Source organism: Colossoma macropomum, unplaced genomic scaffold (genome assembly GCF_904425465.1).
Source record: "Colossoma macropomum unplaced genomic scaffold, Colossoma_macropomum, whole genome shotgun sequence".
Classification (NCBI taxonomy): domain Eukaryota; kingdom Metazoa; phylum Chordata; class Actinopteri; order Characiformes; family Serrasalmidae; genus Colossoma; species Colossoma macropomum.
In genome coordinates, this window is record NW_023494800.1 from 19,347,052 (window position 1) to 19,364,114 (window position 17,063).

The 17,063-nt window shown below is 40.7% G+C and overlaps 1 protein-coding gene across 4 annotated transcripts in view; it reads left to right on the top strand.

The window, feature by feature from the left end:
- Positions 1-17,063, top strand: part of nrxn2a (neurexin 2a) — a 340,805-nt gene that overhangs the window by 283,022 nt on the left and 40,720 nt on the right. For all 4 annotated transcript variants that reach the window (XM_036588000.1, XM_036587997.1, XM_036587998.1 and 1 more), the window contains one exon: positions 6,874-7,055. In XM_036588000.1, coding sequence (XP_036443893.1) covers positions 6,874-7,055 — 182 coding nt within the window. The remainder of the gene's footprint in view (positions 1-6,873; positions 7,056-17,063) is intronic.

Consider the following 17,063-nt stretch of genomic DNA (forward strand, 5'->3'; position numbering starts at 1 on the left):
ACTAGCTTATAGAAGCATTGAACTGATGTCTGGCTCCTGCCACAACCACTCTGAACAATTCTAATGCTAGAATGGGGCATTTCACATCAAACTACTCTGAACGACTTTGTTTATATCTTAATGATTAAATTATGCAGAAATTTTGAACAATAAGTAGAATTCCCCTTTAAGAAATTGGCTCAAATTCTGGTGCCGGAAGGACGTCCCTAAAAAGCAACAATGGTGGTGCTCAAGGCACATACTTCCATGCACCACTGCACAAATCCCATTGAAAAGAATAGGATATGAATAGCTTTAGTGCTTCTTCCGATCGTTATCATACTCTAACAAGAGGACCCACAGGTTGTGCTCATTTCTGTTTGAACCTTGTAAATGAGGCCCTATTGAAATTAAGATCAGATTCATTTGAACATCTCGTGTCAAAGCAGTTCATGTGTTTGACTCAAATGATTCGAATTCACCTTTCTCTGAGGACTGTGCTCCATATCTTCTCTTGCGGTATCCTGTAACGGCCACCTTTTCTATAAACCAACATAACACAAGAGGAGGAGAAAAATGTATTACCTCTGACAAACCACACAAAAAGCTTTAGGAAAGTTACTCTGTGACTGACACTTTTAAAAGGCGCGCAGCTCAGGGACTGTAGCAAGCCAGAAAGAGTGGGCCTGGATACCTTATCTTACTCAAAGCTCAGGCCAAGGCTTTTTAGTTCAATTGCAGAAAGCAACTGAAGCAAGAAAATGGAATTTTGCCTGAGAGTTCCTTTTCCTTCCAGAGAGGTTTATGTAGACACTGTTTATTATTTGCTCTTTGATGAATTAAATACTATTTACAAATCCTTAACCTATCAGGATTTTAGAGCAAAAGCTCTTGGCTTACTGCCAGTACAGTCATGATGAAAAAACAGAAACATTGCACAATAGAGCAGATGATATTTTAAGTACACTGTTTTTTAACTTGCATTAAGATAAGGTTGAAATGTTCTATCCAGATCTCTTTCTAGAAGGAGAAAGTTGCATGGGAAGAAAAGTGCTTTGCAGTTCTTTCTTTCGTTCTTTTTTTTTTCTTAACCTTGAGGACGAGAAAACTTAATCTTCCGTGTATGTGGAAACTGCAGGCTGCAAGAGATCAAACACGTGGAAAGGCTGAGAGTAACACTTGAGGAGCAGGCTTTGAAATGGCTCATAATAATGTAGAAAGCGCAATATATAAAAAGTTCATTTATCATCTTCAAGGGCAAATGAAGCAGTGTAGGTCATAATAGATCTCAGGGATACTCTTGCTAACTGCACTGCCAGATGAGAATAGATGGATTATTGATTAGTTTATTGCAGCCTTAATACTATATAAAAGGAAGATCACCTCCCGACATTTACCAAATAAACAGACCCATCATTCAGTTTTGGCTAGATGAGGAAATCGATGCTGTTCCTCCAGTGGGACTGCAGGGGATGAAGATACTGTTTTCAGCTATATCGTGGTTAGAGAGCTTAACTTTGGCCTGCATGGGTGAGTTCAAGTTAACCTTCATGTTCTGTTTGGGGTCCTGAAGATCCCAGATCCTCTTTAACAGCTCAAAAACGTGCCTGAAGTGGCCATATCGTGGAAGCCTGTTTTTAATGTAGTGTTTGTATGACATCGCAAAAGCCAAACATTTATATGTACCCGGCTGTTTATATGTAAACCTAGCCTACAGTTTAGCTGCCAATCAGAATGATGTTAATTTACATATTTGCCTTAAAGCACAGTAACAAGAGGCTGTTTAATTCTACCACACATACATCTTAGGATGGAAAAAAAACAATATACAGGAAAAATGTACGATTATAAGCCTTGTAATACTTTTTTATCAACTTTATACTTATTGGCTTCAAGAGTTGAGCCTCTAGGGTCCACAAACTCGCCCACGCATCAGATGCAATGTTTCTATTTAAAGGGTGTCGCCCTTTCCATTCCATCATGTCACGAGATCGTATGTAACTCACATCTGGAGTTATGAGGCTATGAAGAGGGGTTGAGATACACGTCATCTGCCTCTCACTGTGTGTAACTTGGTGGATTTGTGTGTCTGTCTACATTTTGTGTGAAACTGACTAATAGGCCCTCGGGAAATCACTAAGCACCGACCCATCACGTCGGAAATCCATCATTCTTCATTCAGTCCACATCGGTGACACATGTTAAACAGCATGCAAAGAGTTTACAGATGCTGAAGTTGCTGCACCAGTTTTGGAGAGTAGAGATGAAGATAACGGAGGATTTTGATATTAAACATAATCGGTATCATGTTATATGCAAGAGCCTTTAAAGGAGAATTTAAGAAGATATGCACAATTTGAGAAAATGCCCTCAGACCTCTGAGGGTTAATGTTGTGAGAACTGCTTGCCAACATGATGTCCTCTACTAAAAATTCCTTTGGCAAACATAAGGAAATCTATCAGCACTGTTCCAACAAATGGAAATGGAGGCTTTACAGGAGAAGGAAAAAAAACTTGTAATGTTAATGTACAGTAATGTTACATGATTTTGTTCCAAGTCTTTGGACCATTTCTTTTGGCCCATTCGTGAAGAATTGTTAACAGTATATGAAGAGCAGCTCTTTCAAAAAAATAAATAAATAAGAAAAGTTCTGAAATTTCGATATGACAACAAAAATATTTGTTCATGGACGGCTCACATAACATGTAACACATTAAATATATTTTATTATGTGTTTTTTATGATAATGTGTAATGTTTATTAACAGGTTCCATCACACCTACTTTGTGGCAACAAAGTAAAGGCTTTGTTTCTTTTGTAATTAGGTCAGAAAAAAGAAGAAACTATGTTGATCTTGAAGTAATTAGTAGTTTTTTACACATATTGGGTCATCATAGCCACCCCAAATAATGACATACATTGTAAAAATGATTATTCTTCAACTTAATAAAGTAGGTAACCAGACTGCCTTAAAATTTATTTCACTGGGGAATTTCACTGATTTCTCAAAATCTCTGCCTAATTAATCATTAAGTGTTAACAAAGTCATTCCAAGTGGTTTGATATGAAATGCTTAATCCTAGAGAAACTTGAGAATTGTTCATGGTAGTGATAGGGACCAGACATAAAACTACTTAATTCCTATAAAACCTCTCTCGCAGAAAACTCTTAGATGAAATTGCTTAAGAATATGTTGCCTGATGCCTTAGACATGGTTTTATGATAGTTTTGAGATAAGATTTTGGCTTAAAATATACTTTTCTGAAATACATGACAGAAAGGAACACGCAGGTTGTTGTGAAACTAAATAGTTTTTTGCCACTATTTTGCTGTTATCAACATTGCATATAAAGCCTCAGTGTGTAGACCAACTGATTGTTCTGGATAGTAAATAAAATGGTTATATTTGATCTGTAGACATCAAAAGCCCTGGTTCCTATCATCACTGTAAAAAACATGAAACCATTCTGATTTTCTTTGTTTCCCCGCCCCCCCCCCACAAGACTGAATTATGCAGACAATTTTTAAAAATCAGTGGAATTGCCCTTTAAATAATGCAACAGATGTAAGACACAGATTAAGACTCTGTTAACGTAATATTTAATGTTCAGTGAACTCAAATTCAAATGAAGCCGGGTTACTCATATTTTTATTAAAACAACAAATCTCTCCACATAACTGGAGGGTTCAGTCCTGCTGTTCCAGGGCAGACTGACCTTGGGTCTGCATTCCACAGTTGTCATCTTTTCTGGCACTCCATTATAGATTAGCTTTAAGCACTGAGCTGTGCGCTTCGATGCATGGTGAAGTCCGGCTGGTCTGACCAGACGTCCGACACACTGCGTCCTGCGTTCCTCCAACAGGTGTGAGTTCCCAGGACTCCCTTTGATGCCCCGATGTTAGCAACAAGTAAGATGCAGATTTCAGGAGCAGGTGTTCAGCACCGTCACCCACAGCCTGCCAGGGGGGACCACTCGCCAGATCAGCTAATTACATTCCCCTCACCTCCTCTGTAAGCTCGTTTAGCCCACCATGGGCGCCAGAGACGACAGGTGGCGTCGCGCTGGCAACCCTGCACTCAGGTTCGATTTGAGGATGTGTGCGAGATTGCTCGTTTAGCTGAGCGTAAAATGCTCTGCAGCACATTTAAGCAAAATGGGTTATAGGTAGTCAGGACTGGAAAGGCAAAATGAAGATTTATTATGTCACCTGCCAGTAATGCACCTGCCATCAAAACGAAAAAGATTTACTATGAAAAATGTGAGTTAGGAGTGAATTTATACCACCTGAGCTTTTATAAGGCCCATACTCTGTTTTTTCGCAGATTCTTCCCACTTAAAACATTTTTATGGTTTTATGTACCACAAACATTCTTAACTTTTTACGTGCTCATTTTCTAAATTCTCTTTATCCCTCAGAATTAAACACAGTGTTTTTGTTTCTATGCTGTTAAGCCTGATACAGGTAAATGACCTGTGTTCTGATTAGCTGCCTGTTACTGTGTCTCAAATTTAAGACTTGTCCAGGCTGAAATATATAGAACTACCAAGTTTGGACAAAAATCCTGAGAAGCATTGAACAAAAATGAACCTCATCCACTTATTGTAAATGTATGTATCCTTTGGAAAGCTAAGCAATGATATATTATGTTACCGTAAAAAAAAAAATTCACAGTCAAAGTACTGTAAAATGTAATGGTCAGTAACTGTTTTAGAAAATAAAAGTTAAATGCACATAAACAAACCATACATATACTGTATTTTAACACTCCTGTTGTTAATTTACAGAAATAAAATGTAAATTCGCAAAAATAAATGATGTCTAAGAAATCTGTTGTCTGCAGTAACAACATTCCTTATCACTTCAACATGAATGGCCAGGCTAAACTTCTTTAGGCTGTGTTCACTGTTCATGTATGTGTTCATAGTTGTGACATCACAACTATTATGAATTCAAAACAAGCTGTTAGTCGCAGCTTAGTTTCCATAGTTTCCATACAGAGTACATTTTGAAACAATGCTTTCATAGTACATCAAACTCTTTTATTTCAAAAAACCAAAGAAAATTTGTTTCCATGTTAGGGGCCTTTTGAAGCTCATGAAAAGGCTGCACACGAGCAACCACCCATGAAGGATGTCAGCAGAATAGAGAGTGGTTCTTTTTTGTTTTAAAACCTCAACGGTTGTAGCAGAGGTGTCTGTCACAGTGCTCTCCCAGCACCCATGGGGTTCCCGTGCATTGTTCGCTAAATATAGCTGCACTTTGCTCGTCCCATTCATTGATGCACCTTTTGGCTTGTGTAGTGAGGCAGCTCGTGGAGTCCTTGTTTTAGCCTGGCAGCACCGGCTCCAGCAATGCCCAAGTCGTTCGTCTGGGGCAGCATGTGTCTGAGGCTGAGCGGTTCCGGGTGTGGTGGGCATCCTTCCTGCTCTGCGGAGCTTTCCTCCCCTGCTGACACAGCCTGGGTCTGGCTCTGAGACAAAGCTTCATCTCTACATCATTGTGCATCAGTAACAGGATCCAAACACCATTAACCCTTAGCCGTCTAGAGTGTTAGTGCCACTATTATTATTCACTATTTAAATTTCATCACATAATTAATTGCATACTTAGTTACATAGTTACAAATAAATTGTGTTTATGTTATGTGTGTCAGTTAACATTCTGCATTAACAGCTTCAGATCTGCATTTTGCATTCTACCTTCTGACAAAAAGAAGAAAAAAATATAAGGGTTGGTTTTCTTTCCACAAAAAAGACAGTGAAACAATATGTAGACACTAAGCTGAAAGAACAGCCTGTTTTGAATTCATTGTTTTTGTGTTGTCATACAAAACATCACATTTACTTATATCCGCCACTTTAGCCTGCAGAAGTTTAGCCTTGCCCATTCACATTGTTATAAAGTTATAAGGAGTGTTTCAGCCTAAACTTCCAATCAAAACCAAGGTCATTTACATATATCAGTTTTAAAGGCACAATAAAAACAGCCTGTTTAATTGTAAAAGAGAGGTTGGGAAATGATTGCATAAAAACAACGTGAAACTATACAAACATCACCAGTGGACCCCAGGCAAAAAAACAAAACACAAGAAAGATGGCGCATATGGGTTCTTTAATCCCTAAATGGCCAGGGCCTACTGGTGGGCCTAAAGTTTTATTACACGCTTCTATAACCTAAGAATAGCTCAGCCAGTTTGCAACTGTAGTTACTGAATAATAAGCCTCAGTATGTAATAAGTCTGAGATTTTAAGGGGTTAAAAAAATGTACATTGATGTATGTTTGATGATGTACGGTGGTGTACATCGCATATGTAAACATATGTTTTTATGCTCCATGGGAGGGTTAAATATTGTGGTTTGACTGTGCAGACAAAACCACAAGGCCTATGAAAGGGCATAAAGTTTGAGAAAGTTTGCAGAGGAATGATCTTGGCTTTTCTTGAGCGGCAGGGTGCAGTTAAGCTGCGAGGCGGCGGAGGATGCAGTGCCCTCGAATGACAACGCTGGCGATGATTTGTTTGCTGCCGATGTAATATTTTGCAAATGAGCATCCAAATCAGGGCTGAGCCTAACTGCACAGGCCCGGCAGAACAGATGGCAAGTCTAAGATGGAGGCTCTTTCTCTTTTTTTCCTCTCTTCTCCTCCTCGTTTGAAGCCGTGCACAGGATGAATGTGAAATGTAGGAGAGTGCTCTCTAGCATCCATCTCTCCTTCTGCACACCCCCTTCTCTTATCGCTCTATCCTTCATCCTGACACCTTTCCTTTTTAATGTTTATTCCCTCTACTTCGCCCTCCTTCAACCTTTTACCAAATGTTTAGACTAACCTCTCTCTCTCTCTCCCTCCCTCCCTCTCTCCCTCTCTCTCTATCTCTCTCGCTCTTTGGCAGCTGGGACCACATATATCTTTGGGAGAGGAGGAGCCCTCATCACTTACACATGGGCCCCTAACGAGCGGCCGAGCACCAGGGCTGACCGACTGGCCGTGGGCTTCAGCACTCAGTTGAGAGAGGCCATCTTGGTGCAGGTGGAGAGCACGCAGGGCCTGGGAGACTACCTGCAGCTACATATAGTGAGTTTCAACTGACCTTGAACTGCCCTTGAACTTCTACACCAATCAAAGGGATATTTCATTGAAAATAGACAATGCTAATGTGGCTAACAATGAATAAAAGATTATATTACCACAGCCTCTGTTGCTGAATTGCTAAATTGCTATTAAATGAACTGATAGCTTTAGTTTATTACACAGTGTTGATATGACTGACAGCATATGAAAGCTTATGGAGATCAGTTAGGATGATTTTGATTGCATAATAGTAAATTATCCCTACTAGGTTTACTTTATTAGGCAGTGCTAACATGACTAACAATGAATGAAAGCTTATGGGGATGAGTTAGCCTGATCTCAGTTGTGTCATGCTGAATGATCTCTACTAGCTTTAGCTCATTATTAGACAGTGCTGAGGTGGCTAATGTTGAATGAAAGCTTATAGGGACCAGTTATCGAGACCTCAGTTGTTAAATTGCTTTTAAATGATCCCTATTAGCTTTAGTTTATTGGACAATGCCTGTGTGACTGACAATGAATGAAAGCTTTTGGAGATCAGTTAGTGTGACCTCACTTGCATAACACTAAATGATCCCTATTAGCTTTAGTAATTATTAGACACTGCTAATGTGGCTAACAATAAAAGCTTAAACAGGCCAGTTGTCATGATTTCAGTTGCATAATGCCTCCTGAACCCTACTTGCTGTGGCTCATTATCAGTGGCATGAGCACAGGGATTTGGATGAGGAAAGCTGGTCTTAGTTTAACATAAAAGAGCTTCTTTAAAAAGAGACTGCTGTACCACATCACACCAGCACTGACATGTACCACCAGTGACATCCAAAAATGTAGAGAGACTGGGCTACAGGTGAAACCTCTGCTAATTTGCATCATCTCGGAGTATGGTCCAAGCAATTTAGTTGCCGTGACTTGAGCGTGCAGCCTCTACAGATGCCACTGCTGGTTTAGGGTACCCTAAGGACCTCTAAAATAAAGCTGATGCAAATTGAGTTGGATAAAATCTTAAGTTGAGTCATTTCTGAGGATGCTTCCGGCACTCTGAAAATATGAGGCCACATCAAGGCTGTATTCCGAGATCAAACTGTGCAAATAAGCCTTGTCAGTTGTCTCAGATAAGATGAACCGATAATCTAACACTGCTCATAGGAAAGATTACAAGAGGCTGATGAGAACATTCATCTGCATACAGTGTTAAGAACATGAAAACGGAGTGAGACTTTATAATTTAGCCCATTAAAACAGCATACGGCTGAGGTAGCATGACAGCATGACGGTAGATCAAGCTGGTAAATGGCTTGTTGACCTCTTGGCTTTTTACTGGCAATTATATTTCAAGTGAGGTAAAAAGATTTTAATACGTTTTCTTGGGATGAGTAATGAATTCGGTGCAAAGCATGGACTTTCACATCGTGAGCCTCCATAGCAGGCCAGGCATAAACAGTCTGACAGCAGCTGCTCAGCCAGACACAGAGCGGCTCTTGTTTTCAGAGCCTTTCCCCATTTGTTGCAGGCATAAAGCACAAGAACGGCTCATTCTGCTGCTGAAAGGCTGGGTTTGTGTGGGCTCTGTCAGATGGCTGTTTAGATGGTTCATCTGCAAAAACCCTCTTTCTTTGAGATGCCGTTCTAGCCCCAGAGCTCGTGCTCTCCACGATTGCGCAAGGGCATCGCTAGACATTGATTATCGCACATCAAGTGTGTGTGATTTGACTCGTATGATATATGAGATTTCAGCTATAAATAAAAGCAAGTCTGTAAAGTTTATGGTGAACATAAAGAGCAGGTTATGATGGGAGCTCGGCTTTCATGGAAAGCACTGCTTTCACCTCAGTATTTGTCCTTCATGTGAAGGGATTTACTCTGCATTGGAAATTACAACCAAGGACAGATAATCCAATTGGTCATGAGCTCGGCAGCCGAGCAGAATGACAGGCTGCTCCGGGAGAAGGAAGGAGCCCAAGGGAGCTGGAAGCGGCCGACCTTTGGGCGTTCCCTCTCCTGTGGAGCACACGCATTCAGCCGTGTCCCCTCGCCGTCTCCCATCCATTCGGTTCTTCGTTGCTCCAGGGCTGATGATGCCTCAGCGCCGCTTCCTTGACCACGGTGTCTGAAACTTGCAGGGAGGCGAGGGCTGATGAATGAGGGGCTGCAGTTGGAGGGCGAGCCGCGCTCACTGCCAGTAATGAGGAGCAGAGTGGTTTTGGTATTCCGAGGTGGCTGTGTATCGATCTACACCCAGGCTCTGGCCTCCTTCATCTCGCAGGCATTGTGGAATGAGGGTGCCATGGGGTTCACCGCCCCACCTGTCAGGGGCCAGCTGATGGATTAATGAAGCTTGTGGGTCTCGAGCGTGCCTTGAGTTAGCCCAATATAAGGAACTATTGGGGAAGAAATGATACAGCAGAGCTCAAAGATTCATCATCACCCTGCCTGTGACCCTCTTGTCCCTGCACCTGTAGGGTCAGGCAAGAGGTCAGTCTGGTGACCTCTGCCAGCTGGCCTTGTAGATTAGAGAAGCACCTACAAGTGGAAAATGCCTTGTTGCTTTTCACCACCACACACGAACATGCATATTTCTTATTATTTATCTCCATTAAATATTATAAATTTAATGCAGTTTATAGGAATGTTTCGTTGACTAAATCAGATTTGCACAATGTTGTGCCTACCCCAAGTGCAAGCTTGAAAAAAATAGCCATTTTGAAGGCTGAACTGTACATGTACTTTTGTCTATTTCATAGGTCACAGTATGACATCTAGTGTTGGAATCCACATAATCAAGTCTGTTTGAGCTAAGGCAAATTCCACCAGTCAGTCAAAACATGTGCATAATTTACTCGCTGTGATTTAACCAACGTCATTTTGAGTGGTTTGATGTTAAAATGGTTCATTGTAGAGAAACGTGTTGACTCCAATTTCTTCACATTGGTGGTGATAGGAACCAGGCGTTGTGAAGTCTACAAAAACAAAACCACGAGTGAACCTATGTATGACTTTTTAAAATTTTGATGATGGTTAAATAGTGGTAAATCTGGAAAAAATGTTTCCTTTGGGGACTATTTTGCCTTACAGTGCCTTGAATGTGCCTGTGCCTAATGAATGGATTTAAAAATTACATGTTAGGCCAAAACCCTCTCAAAACTAGCAGCATATTCATAAAAATTTCATGCAATAACATTCTGTGCAATAGCTTTCAGAAGCATTAAACTCTTCAGATGTCTGGTTCCTATCCACCATTGTGAACAATTCTGACTTGGTAAGTTTCATATCAGACCACTCTGAATGAATTTGTTTGAATTTAGTTTAATGTTTGTCTTAACTATTTCATCATACAGAAATTTTGAAAATTCTGTGGAATTCAACTTCATCGACACAATACTGTTTATGATGATTATGAAATGCTAATCTGTTTTGGGGTCCATTAACTGTCAAGGATATTATTCTTGTAGCTTCAGTGCATTTTGAGGGCAAAAAATGTCAGTTTAGGCCTTTTGGAAGTCCTAGATGTGCCACTGACTATACGAATGAGCGGTAGCAAAAACATTATAGAACATAGAAGTTGAAAACAGTGGCTGCTACTTTAGCAATGACACTCTTTATTGAAGGAGTCATATTAAATCAAATTTTTTGCACATTCAAAATGTCAAATTTGAATCCAGAATAGCCAGAAAATGTGCATTATCAAGTGTTTTTTTTCTCATTTTGACATTTACAGCCTGAACTTACTGGCTCCAATAGTCATGGTTACTCCTGCCTTCTTCTGCAGGATGGACTTGGATGTTCAGTGGAATGAACTGAAGTTGTCTAGACATCTTTGCTTCTATACTGGAAGCTTGAACTTTCACTGGCTCTGTAGGGCATATAGTCCCTAAGAAGAGGGTTGATTCACATCTTCCAGAGACAGAATTCAGGAGCTGAAACCTTTTCCACTATAATTAGCTCATGCCCACCATGGGTTTGATTAATAGGCAGATTAAACTGGGCCTCCACTATCATGTCCCACTGTTAGCTTCCTCCATTAGGTGGGTTCCATTGCACCTAGTGACAGAGGCTACTGCTGCAGATAGGCATTTGGATTAGAACACCAAGGGTATTCCTTTGGCATCATTATTAGATTGCCCATGGACTGATGTCTTTTAAGACGCAGCAGAATGTGCCTGATTTAGACTGAAAGAGAGTGAGTACCGTGTGGATTTTACTAAATTGACCTGTGACTGTCTTAGCTCTTTGGTCATTTTAAAGACAAAGAAAATTCTCCTCATCAGAGATGGTGAGCCAGATCGTCTCCTTTATATCTCTGCAAAGCCAGCAGCCCTGGCTGTGCAGCAGCTACAGAAGTTCACAGTGCTTTGAAATGTGGCTGTGCTTGGAGGTGCTACATCCCCAAACTACTCCATTCTGCCTCAGGCGTGGGGCATCCATCTCACATTTGACTGGTTGTGGAGCACTTTGGGCTGTGGAACAGATGCCAGGGGTGGGGGCTCTCCTCAGGGGAAATCAGTCTTTTTAGCGGTGTGTATCCCCTGGACAGATGTGCCATGATTAAAAACGCAGGGAAAATCTGTCAAAAGGCGGTGCCTGGGCTCATAATTAAAAGAGCACCTGTTTCTGAAAGAGTGGGCTCCAACCTTAAAGGTAGCATTGAACACTGACTCAGCATTTTGTCTTTCTTCTTTTTAGTCACCTTTCAAAATGTCTGACACCCACAATAAGAAATAAATCAAAATTATTTTAAATAAATTTTAAGTTACTGTAATCATCCTATAAATGCTCTGCCCACAAATGCATTATTTTCATGAGTTTGGACGAGTTTATTTAGATTTGATATTTGTAGTTCACTGCCTGAATACATTGAGTGTAGGTCTTTTTTTCACATAATCAAGAAATCACCAGCGTTTCCTTAGCACTAATATACTGTTAAAAATAGAGGTGCTAGCTAGGGGACAGGGGCTGTGAAATTAGCATTATCGTAGAGGTGTTCTTTTCTCTTCATTTTGACATTCATAGCTCTGATAGTTATGGTTTGCCACTGCCTGAATTGCTCTTGCCCACTTCTGCAGGATGGGCTTGGATGTTCAGTGGAATGAGCTGAATAGGATTTATCAAAGTTGCATGAACCACTGACCATATGTTCTTTTTTATATTTTACCTGAGCAAAAAATTAGAGCGGCACACCCACAATCATTTTAAGTTACTATAATTATCCTATACATGCTCTGCCCACGAACTGTGACAAAGTTTTTAAAATACCTACATTTACATTTTATATTTTGTATGTGTGTCAAAAGTCTCCTAGTTAGGATACATTGGGTGTATTTTGTTTTTGTTGTGTAATCAAGCTAACATTAGCACGGTGGCAAATTTATTATTTCAATTCTGAATAGTTTAAATTAGCTACAAAACATAGTCCAGCTCAATTGCGTAGTGTAGTGTCACGCTACTGGCTCGCACTGCCTCTGAGAAGCTCAGGAGGCGGGGCCATGCTCAGCGGTTCGCGGTAGGCATGCATCCTTCTAAAAAGGACTGTTTCTTGTTGTCTAAGTTGTTGATGCTTTAGTATAAGTTGTGATATTTTGTGTTGAGGTGCAGGTTTGTATGTGTCTTTCTGCCCTGGTGTTTAATAAAGAGCACTTCTTCTTGTGGAAATCTTAGCTTCCCTGTGTCTTAATCTACGCCGACACAACAGTAGCATTTTAAACTGGATACTCAATTTTGTGCAGGGACTCTTAGCAACTAAGTTCTGTTTACGTTCCATGGGATTTTTGACAGCATCCTGTAAAGCATGTCCAACATTGTAACTGTTGCTAAGAAAAATCGCATTTGTGGGCGGAGCATGGATAGGTCAGTTGCGTGCCTGTGTGCTTACATTGTTTCAAAATAATAAAATAAATAAATAATTTAAACAGAAAAGGCAGTTCTGCAATACGATGATGGGTCAAGAAAAAACCTACAGCTAGAAACTGAAGCTTTTCTCCTTAAAAAACAACCCAAGAAAACCTGTGCATATTGCATTATCTGTAAGGACTTTGCAATATATGATCACTGTCTAGAAGACAACAAAAAAATCTCCAAAATCGCAAATTTACAGGAAAGAGCAAAAATGGTCCTTACGTGTAATGTAAGTCAGTGTTAGGAGGTTGTATTTTAAGCAATGTTAGATGATATGTTAAACATACAACATGAGTCATTCCTCAGATTTTACGTTTGTGGGTTATTAACCCATAATAGTTTCACATTTCATGGTTTTCATTGCTTGTTACTATATTATTATTATTATTATTATTATTATTAGTCATTAATGCTTTATTTATTATGTGTCATATGCTTTCAATAGTGCTTGCATTTTCATTACACAGAGCTAATTTATCCTGATGTTGCACAGACTCATTAAATCAATCATACATCAATTATTTGTGGGGTTTATTGAACCGTCAAATTTGGAATTTAGTTCCAACAGTTGCACTCAAATGTAGTTTGGATCAAGTAAATGTCTTTAGCTTTCAGGTAGCTTTTTTTTTTTTGCTCAGATGAAGTCTATTTGTTTTTTTGTTTTCTTTTTTTTGACCTCTGCACTGAAATGCGACTGACTTTTGGAAAGAGGGTTAGGTTTGATCATAATTGGTAATGAACGAGACGCTAAGTTTCAAGTGTGGGGAAAGTAATGCAAGCTCAGTGTTCTGCGAGTTTCATTTCCCTTTTGTCAAGCACTTTGAGGCAGAACTCAGTCCCTCGTCAGAGGAAGAGATGACAATTGATTCATAAATTTGCTTTGATAAATTGTGCAGCAGAACGCCAGCTTCTAGTGGCGAATCCAGTGTGGAGGAGGAACAGAAGCTCAGCTCTGCCTTCCTGTTTATTAGCATCTTCCTGAAAGGCTTCATCCTTCATGCATTTTACATGAGATATTTTCAGCTACTCGGAATTTATATGGGGATGCTTTTGGCGTCTGTGGAGATACATATCGGGTGTGGGAAATCTGGGTTGTCATGGTGTGCCTCATTACACTTAAGCACGAGGTGCGGACTGATTTAATCCATTTGCATGTGGCTAACAGGGTTTGCGCTGCCTTTGAAATAGCCGCTTCAGCATGCCTGCGACACATTTCAGGCTGCGCTCACGCAGCTTTTGCATTTGTCAGGTCATTTTCGCAAAACTTGCATCATGTTTGTAGCTGGTTGTTTGCTCATTGGTGCCATGGGCTGTGTTACATCTGTGGGTAATTTACAGTTTAGGCTGGAAATGTAAGTCTTTTTTAAGGGAATTTGTTCCATTGTTAGTCAAGGAGACTTAAGATATACAGCTCTTATAGAACTACATAATACAAACTATTTTTTGCAAGTAATCAAACCAACTTTTCTGGATTGTTGTATATTTGGTTATGGCAGTGAAGGTGACTTTCATGTTGTAAGCATGCCCAATTACTATATTTGTGTCTGTTTTTCTCTTTTTAATGTTAGGATGTGCCTGGGGTGTGCCTTGTGAAATTGTCATACAGTTCCACAAATAATGCATAATAAAATGTATCATGCAGTGAATATGTGGCTAAAATTGTTTTCACATGCAGTTTTTAGGAGAAAATCTTCTTTCAATCATTTCAAACCTTTGTTTGGAGCAAGGCGTTTGCTTTGGAGCGGATCTGCTCAGCATGTCGTAATGATCACAACTGAGAGCTGAATAGATTTCGGTAGAAACGTTGCAATTGAACTGTCCATGCTCCACCTGCAGATGCCTTCTTTGGTAGCAGTTGTTGTAAGATTGGCCAAGCTTTACAACATTGACAAAGCATACCTTTCAACCTACTGAGAAAGTGTAGCATACAACTTATTTTGTATGCACATGAAAGATTAGAAGGGGTGTAGTGTTTAGTATGTAGTAGTACGTAGTACAATGTATGGCCAAAAGTATGGGGACACCACACTTAATTATTGAGTTTAGGTGCTTAGGTTTCAGCCTCACTCATTGCTAACAGGTGTACAAAATCAAGCACATAGCTTTGCGGTCTCCATAGACAAGCAGTAGAGTTTAAACATGTCATTGTCATAACACTGTCATAAGATGCAACATTTGCCACAAGTCAGATCTGTGCCAGTCAACCATAAGTGTTATTATTATGAAATGGAAGTGAACTCACAGAGTGGGGCCGTTGAGTACTAAAGCACCTAGTGTGTAAATATTGCCTATCCTCTGTTGCATCAGTGTTCTAATCTGCCTCTGGAAGCAACATCAGCATGAGAACTGTGCACTGGGAGATTCGTCAAATGGGTTTTCCAGGGCCAAGCAGCTGCACACAAGCCTAAGATCACAATGCACAATGCCAGATTCCAGCTGGAGTGGTGTAAAGCAGTGAAAATGTTCTCTGGGGTAATAAATCATGCTTCATTATCTGGCACGAATCTGTATTTGGTAGATGCTAGGAGAACGCTACCTACAGGAACACACAATTCCAACAGTAAAGTTTGGTGGAGAAGGAATAATGGTTTAGGGCTGTTTTCAGGGTTTGGGCCAGGCTCCTTAGTTCCAGTGATGGGTAATGTTAATGTTACAAAGACATTTTAAACAATTATATGTTTCCAGCTTTCTGGCAGCAGTTTGGGGAAGTTCCAGCAGTTCCAGCATGACTGTGCCTCTGTGCACAAAGTGATCTCCATAAAGACATGGTTTGATGAGTTCGATATGGACGAACTCCTGACCTCATCCTCACTGAACCCCTGAATGAACTGGAATGTTGATTCCGAGGCAGGCCTTCTTCCAACATCAGTGCCCCGACCTTACAAATGCTCTTTTGACTGAATGGGCACAAATTCCCACAGACACTCTCCAAAATGTTGTGGAAAGCCTTCCCAGAAGAGTAGAGACTGTTGTAACCCCAAGTGGGGATGAGGTGGGTGGCTGGGTGGGAGGTCTCCATATTAATGTTCATGGTTTTGGAATGGGACGTCCAACATATATACAAGTGTGACGGTCAGGTGTCCACATACTTTTGGTCATGTAGTGTATGTAGTCATGAAATTGTTAGCATTGTCATTTGAAACCTGCCTAGTTTCAATTAGCTACAACAACTTAGCAGCACCTAAGTAGCATAGCATTTTAAACTGGGATCTTAACATTATGTAGCAAATCTAAACTCCAAACTAAGTTTATTAGGTTGACTGGCATTTCTGTAAAGGTTTCCCAGCATTGTAACGAAAGAATACATTTGTGGGAGGAGCACAGAGGGATCAATTTTTCTTGCCCTTAGTGCTGTGCAATGCTGGAGCATGTGTTTTTATAGGCCTCAGTGCTATGAGACCTAGTCATCGTTAGAGTGGGTGGTCTGTGCTAGGTCTGTTGATAGAGGTTTCCCTTCTCTGACACTTGAGTGTAAAAGCCACAGAAAGAGATGCTGGCACACCGTGACATGCTTCCTTCAAGCGCTGAAAGGGCCCTGTTCTAACCTTATATTCCACAGGCTGTTGTGAAGATCTGCATCTACTTCTCCTTCCTCACCCACGCACTCACACCCTCCCTCCAACCTGGCTGATTCTGCTGTCCTTACTCGGAATCAGCAGAAACGGCCAGGACTAAAATAAGGTGGATGCGCTCCTCGAGTTCCCAGTCCGCTGGGCTGTAGCCAGTAGATGATTTATGGTCGTCCGATATGCAAGGACCACTGTCAGAAGCTGACCCGCCGTTGCCGCTAACTGCGCTCTGAATACGAGATGGCGTGCCTTTGGGGAAGGAGTATTTCGCCTGGGGCGCGACTGCAGAACTGCACTGGTATGCATAAAGAAAGCTGGGAGGGTGGGGGAAAAAACAAGGTGACTTTCTCCCTTCCTTGTTCAAGCCCAAATAAAAATTGAGGTGGAAACAATGCAGATTGGAAACTCATATCCACATCCATTTGGTGTCTCAGCATGAGCAACTGTATTACAGCACTTGGGTTATGAAGGTGCTCTAGTACCGAAGCGGCTGCACATATAGACGCAGTACTGGCCCGCTTATTTGCTCCCTCTGCAGAAAGCCAAACAG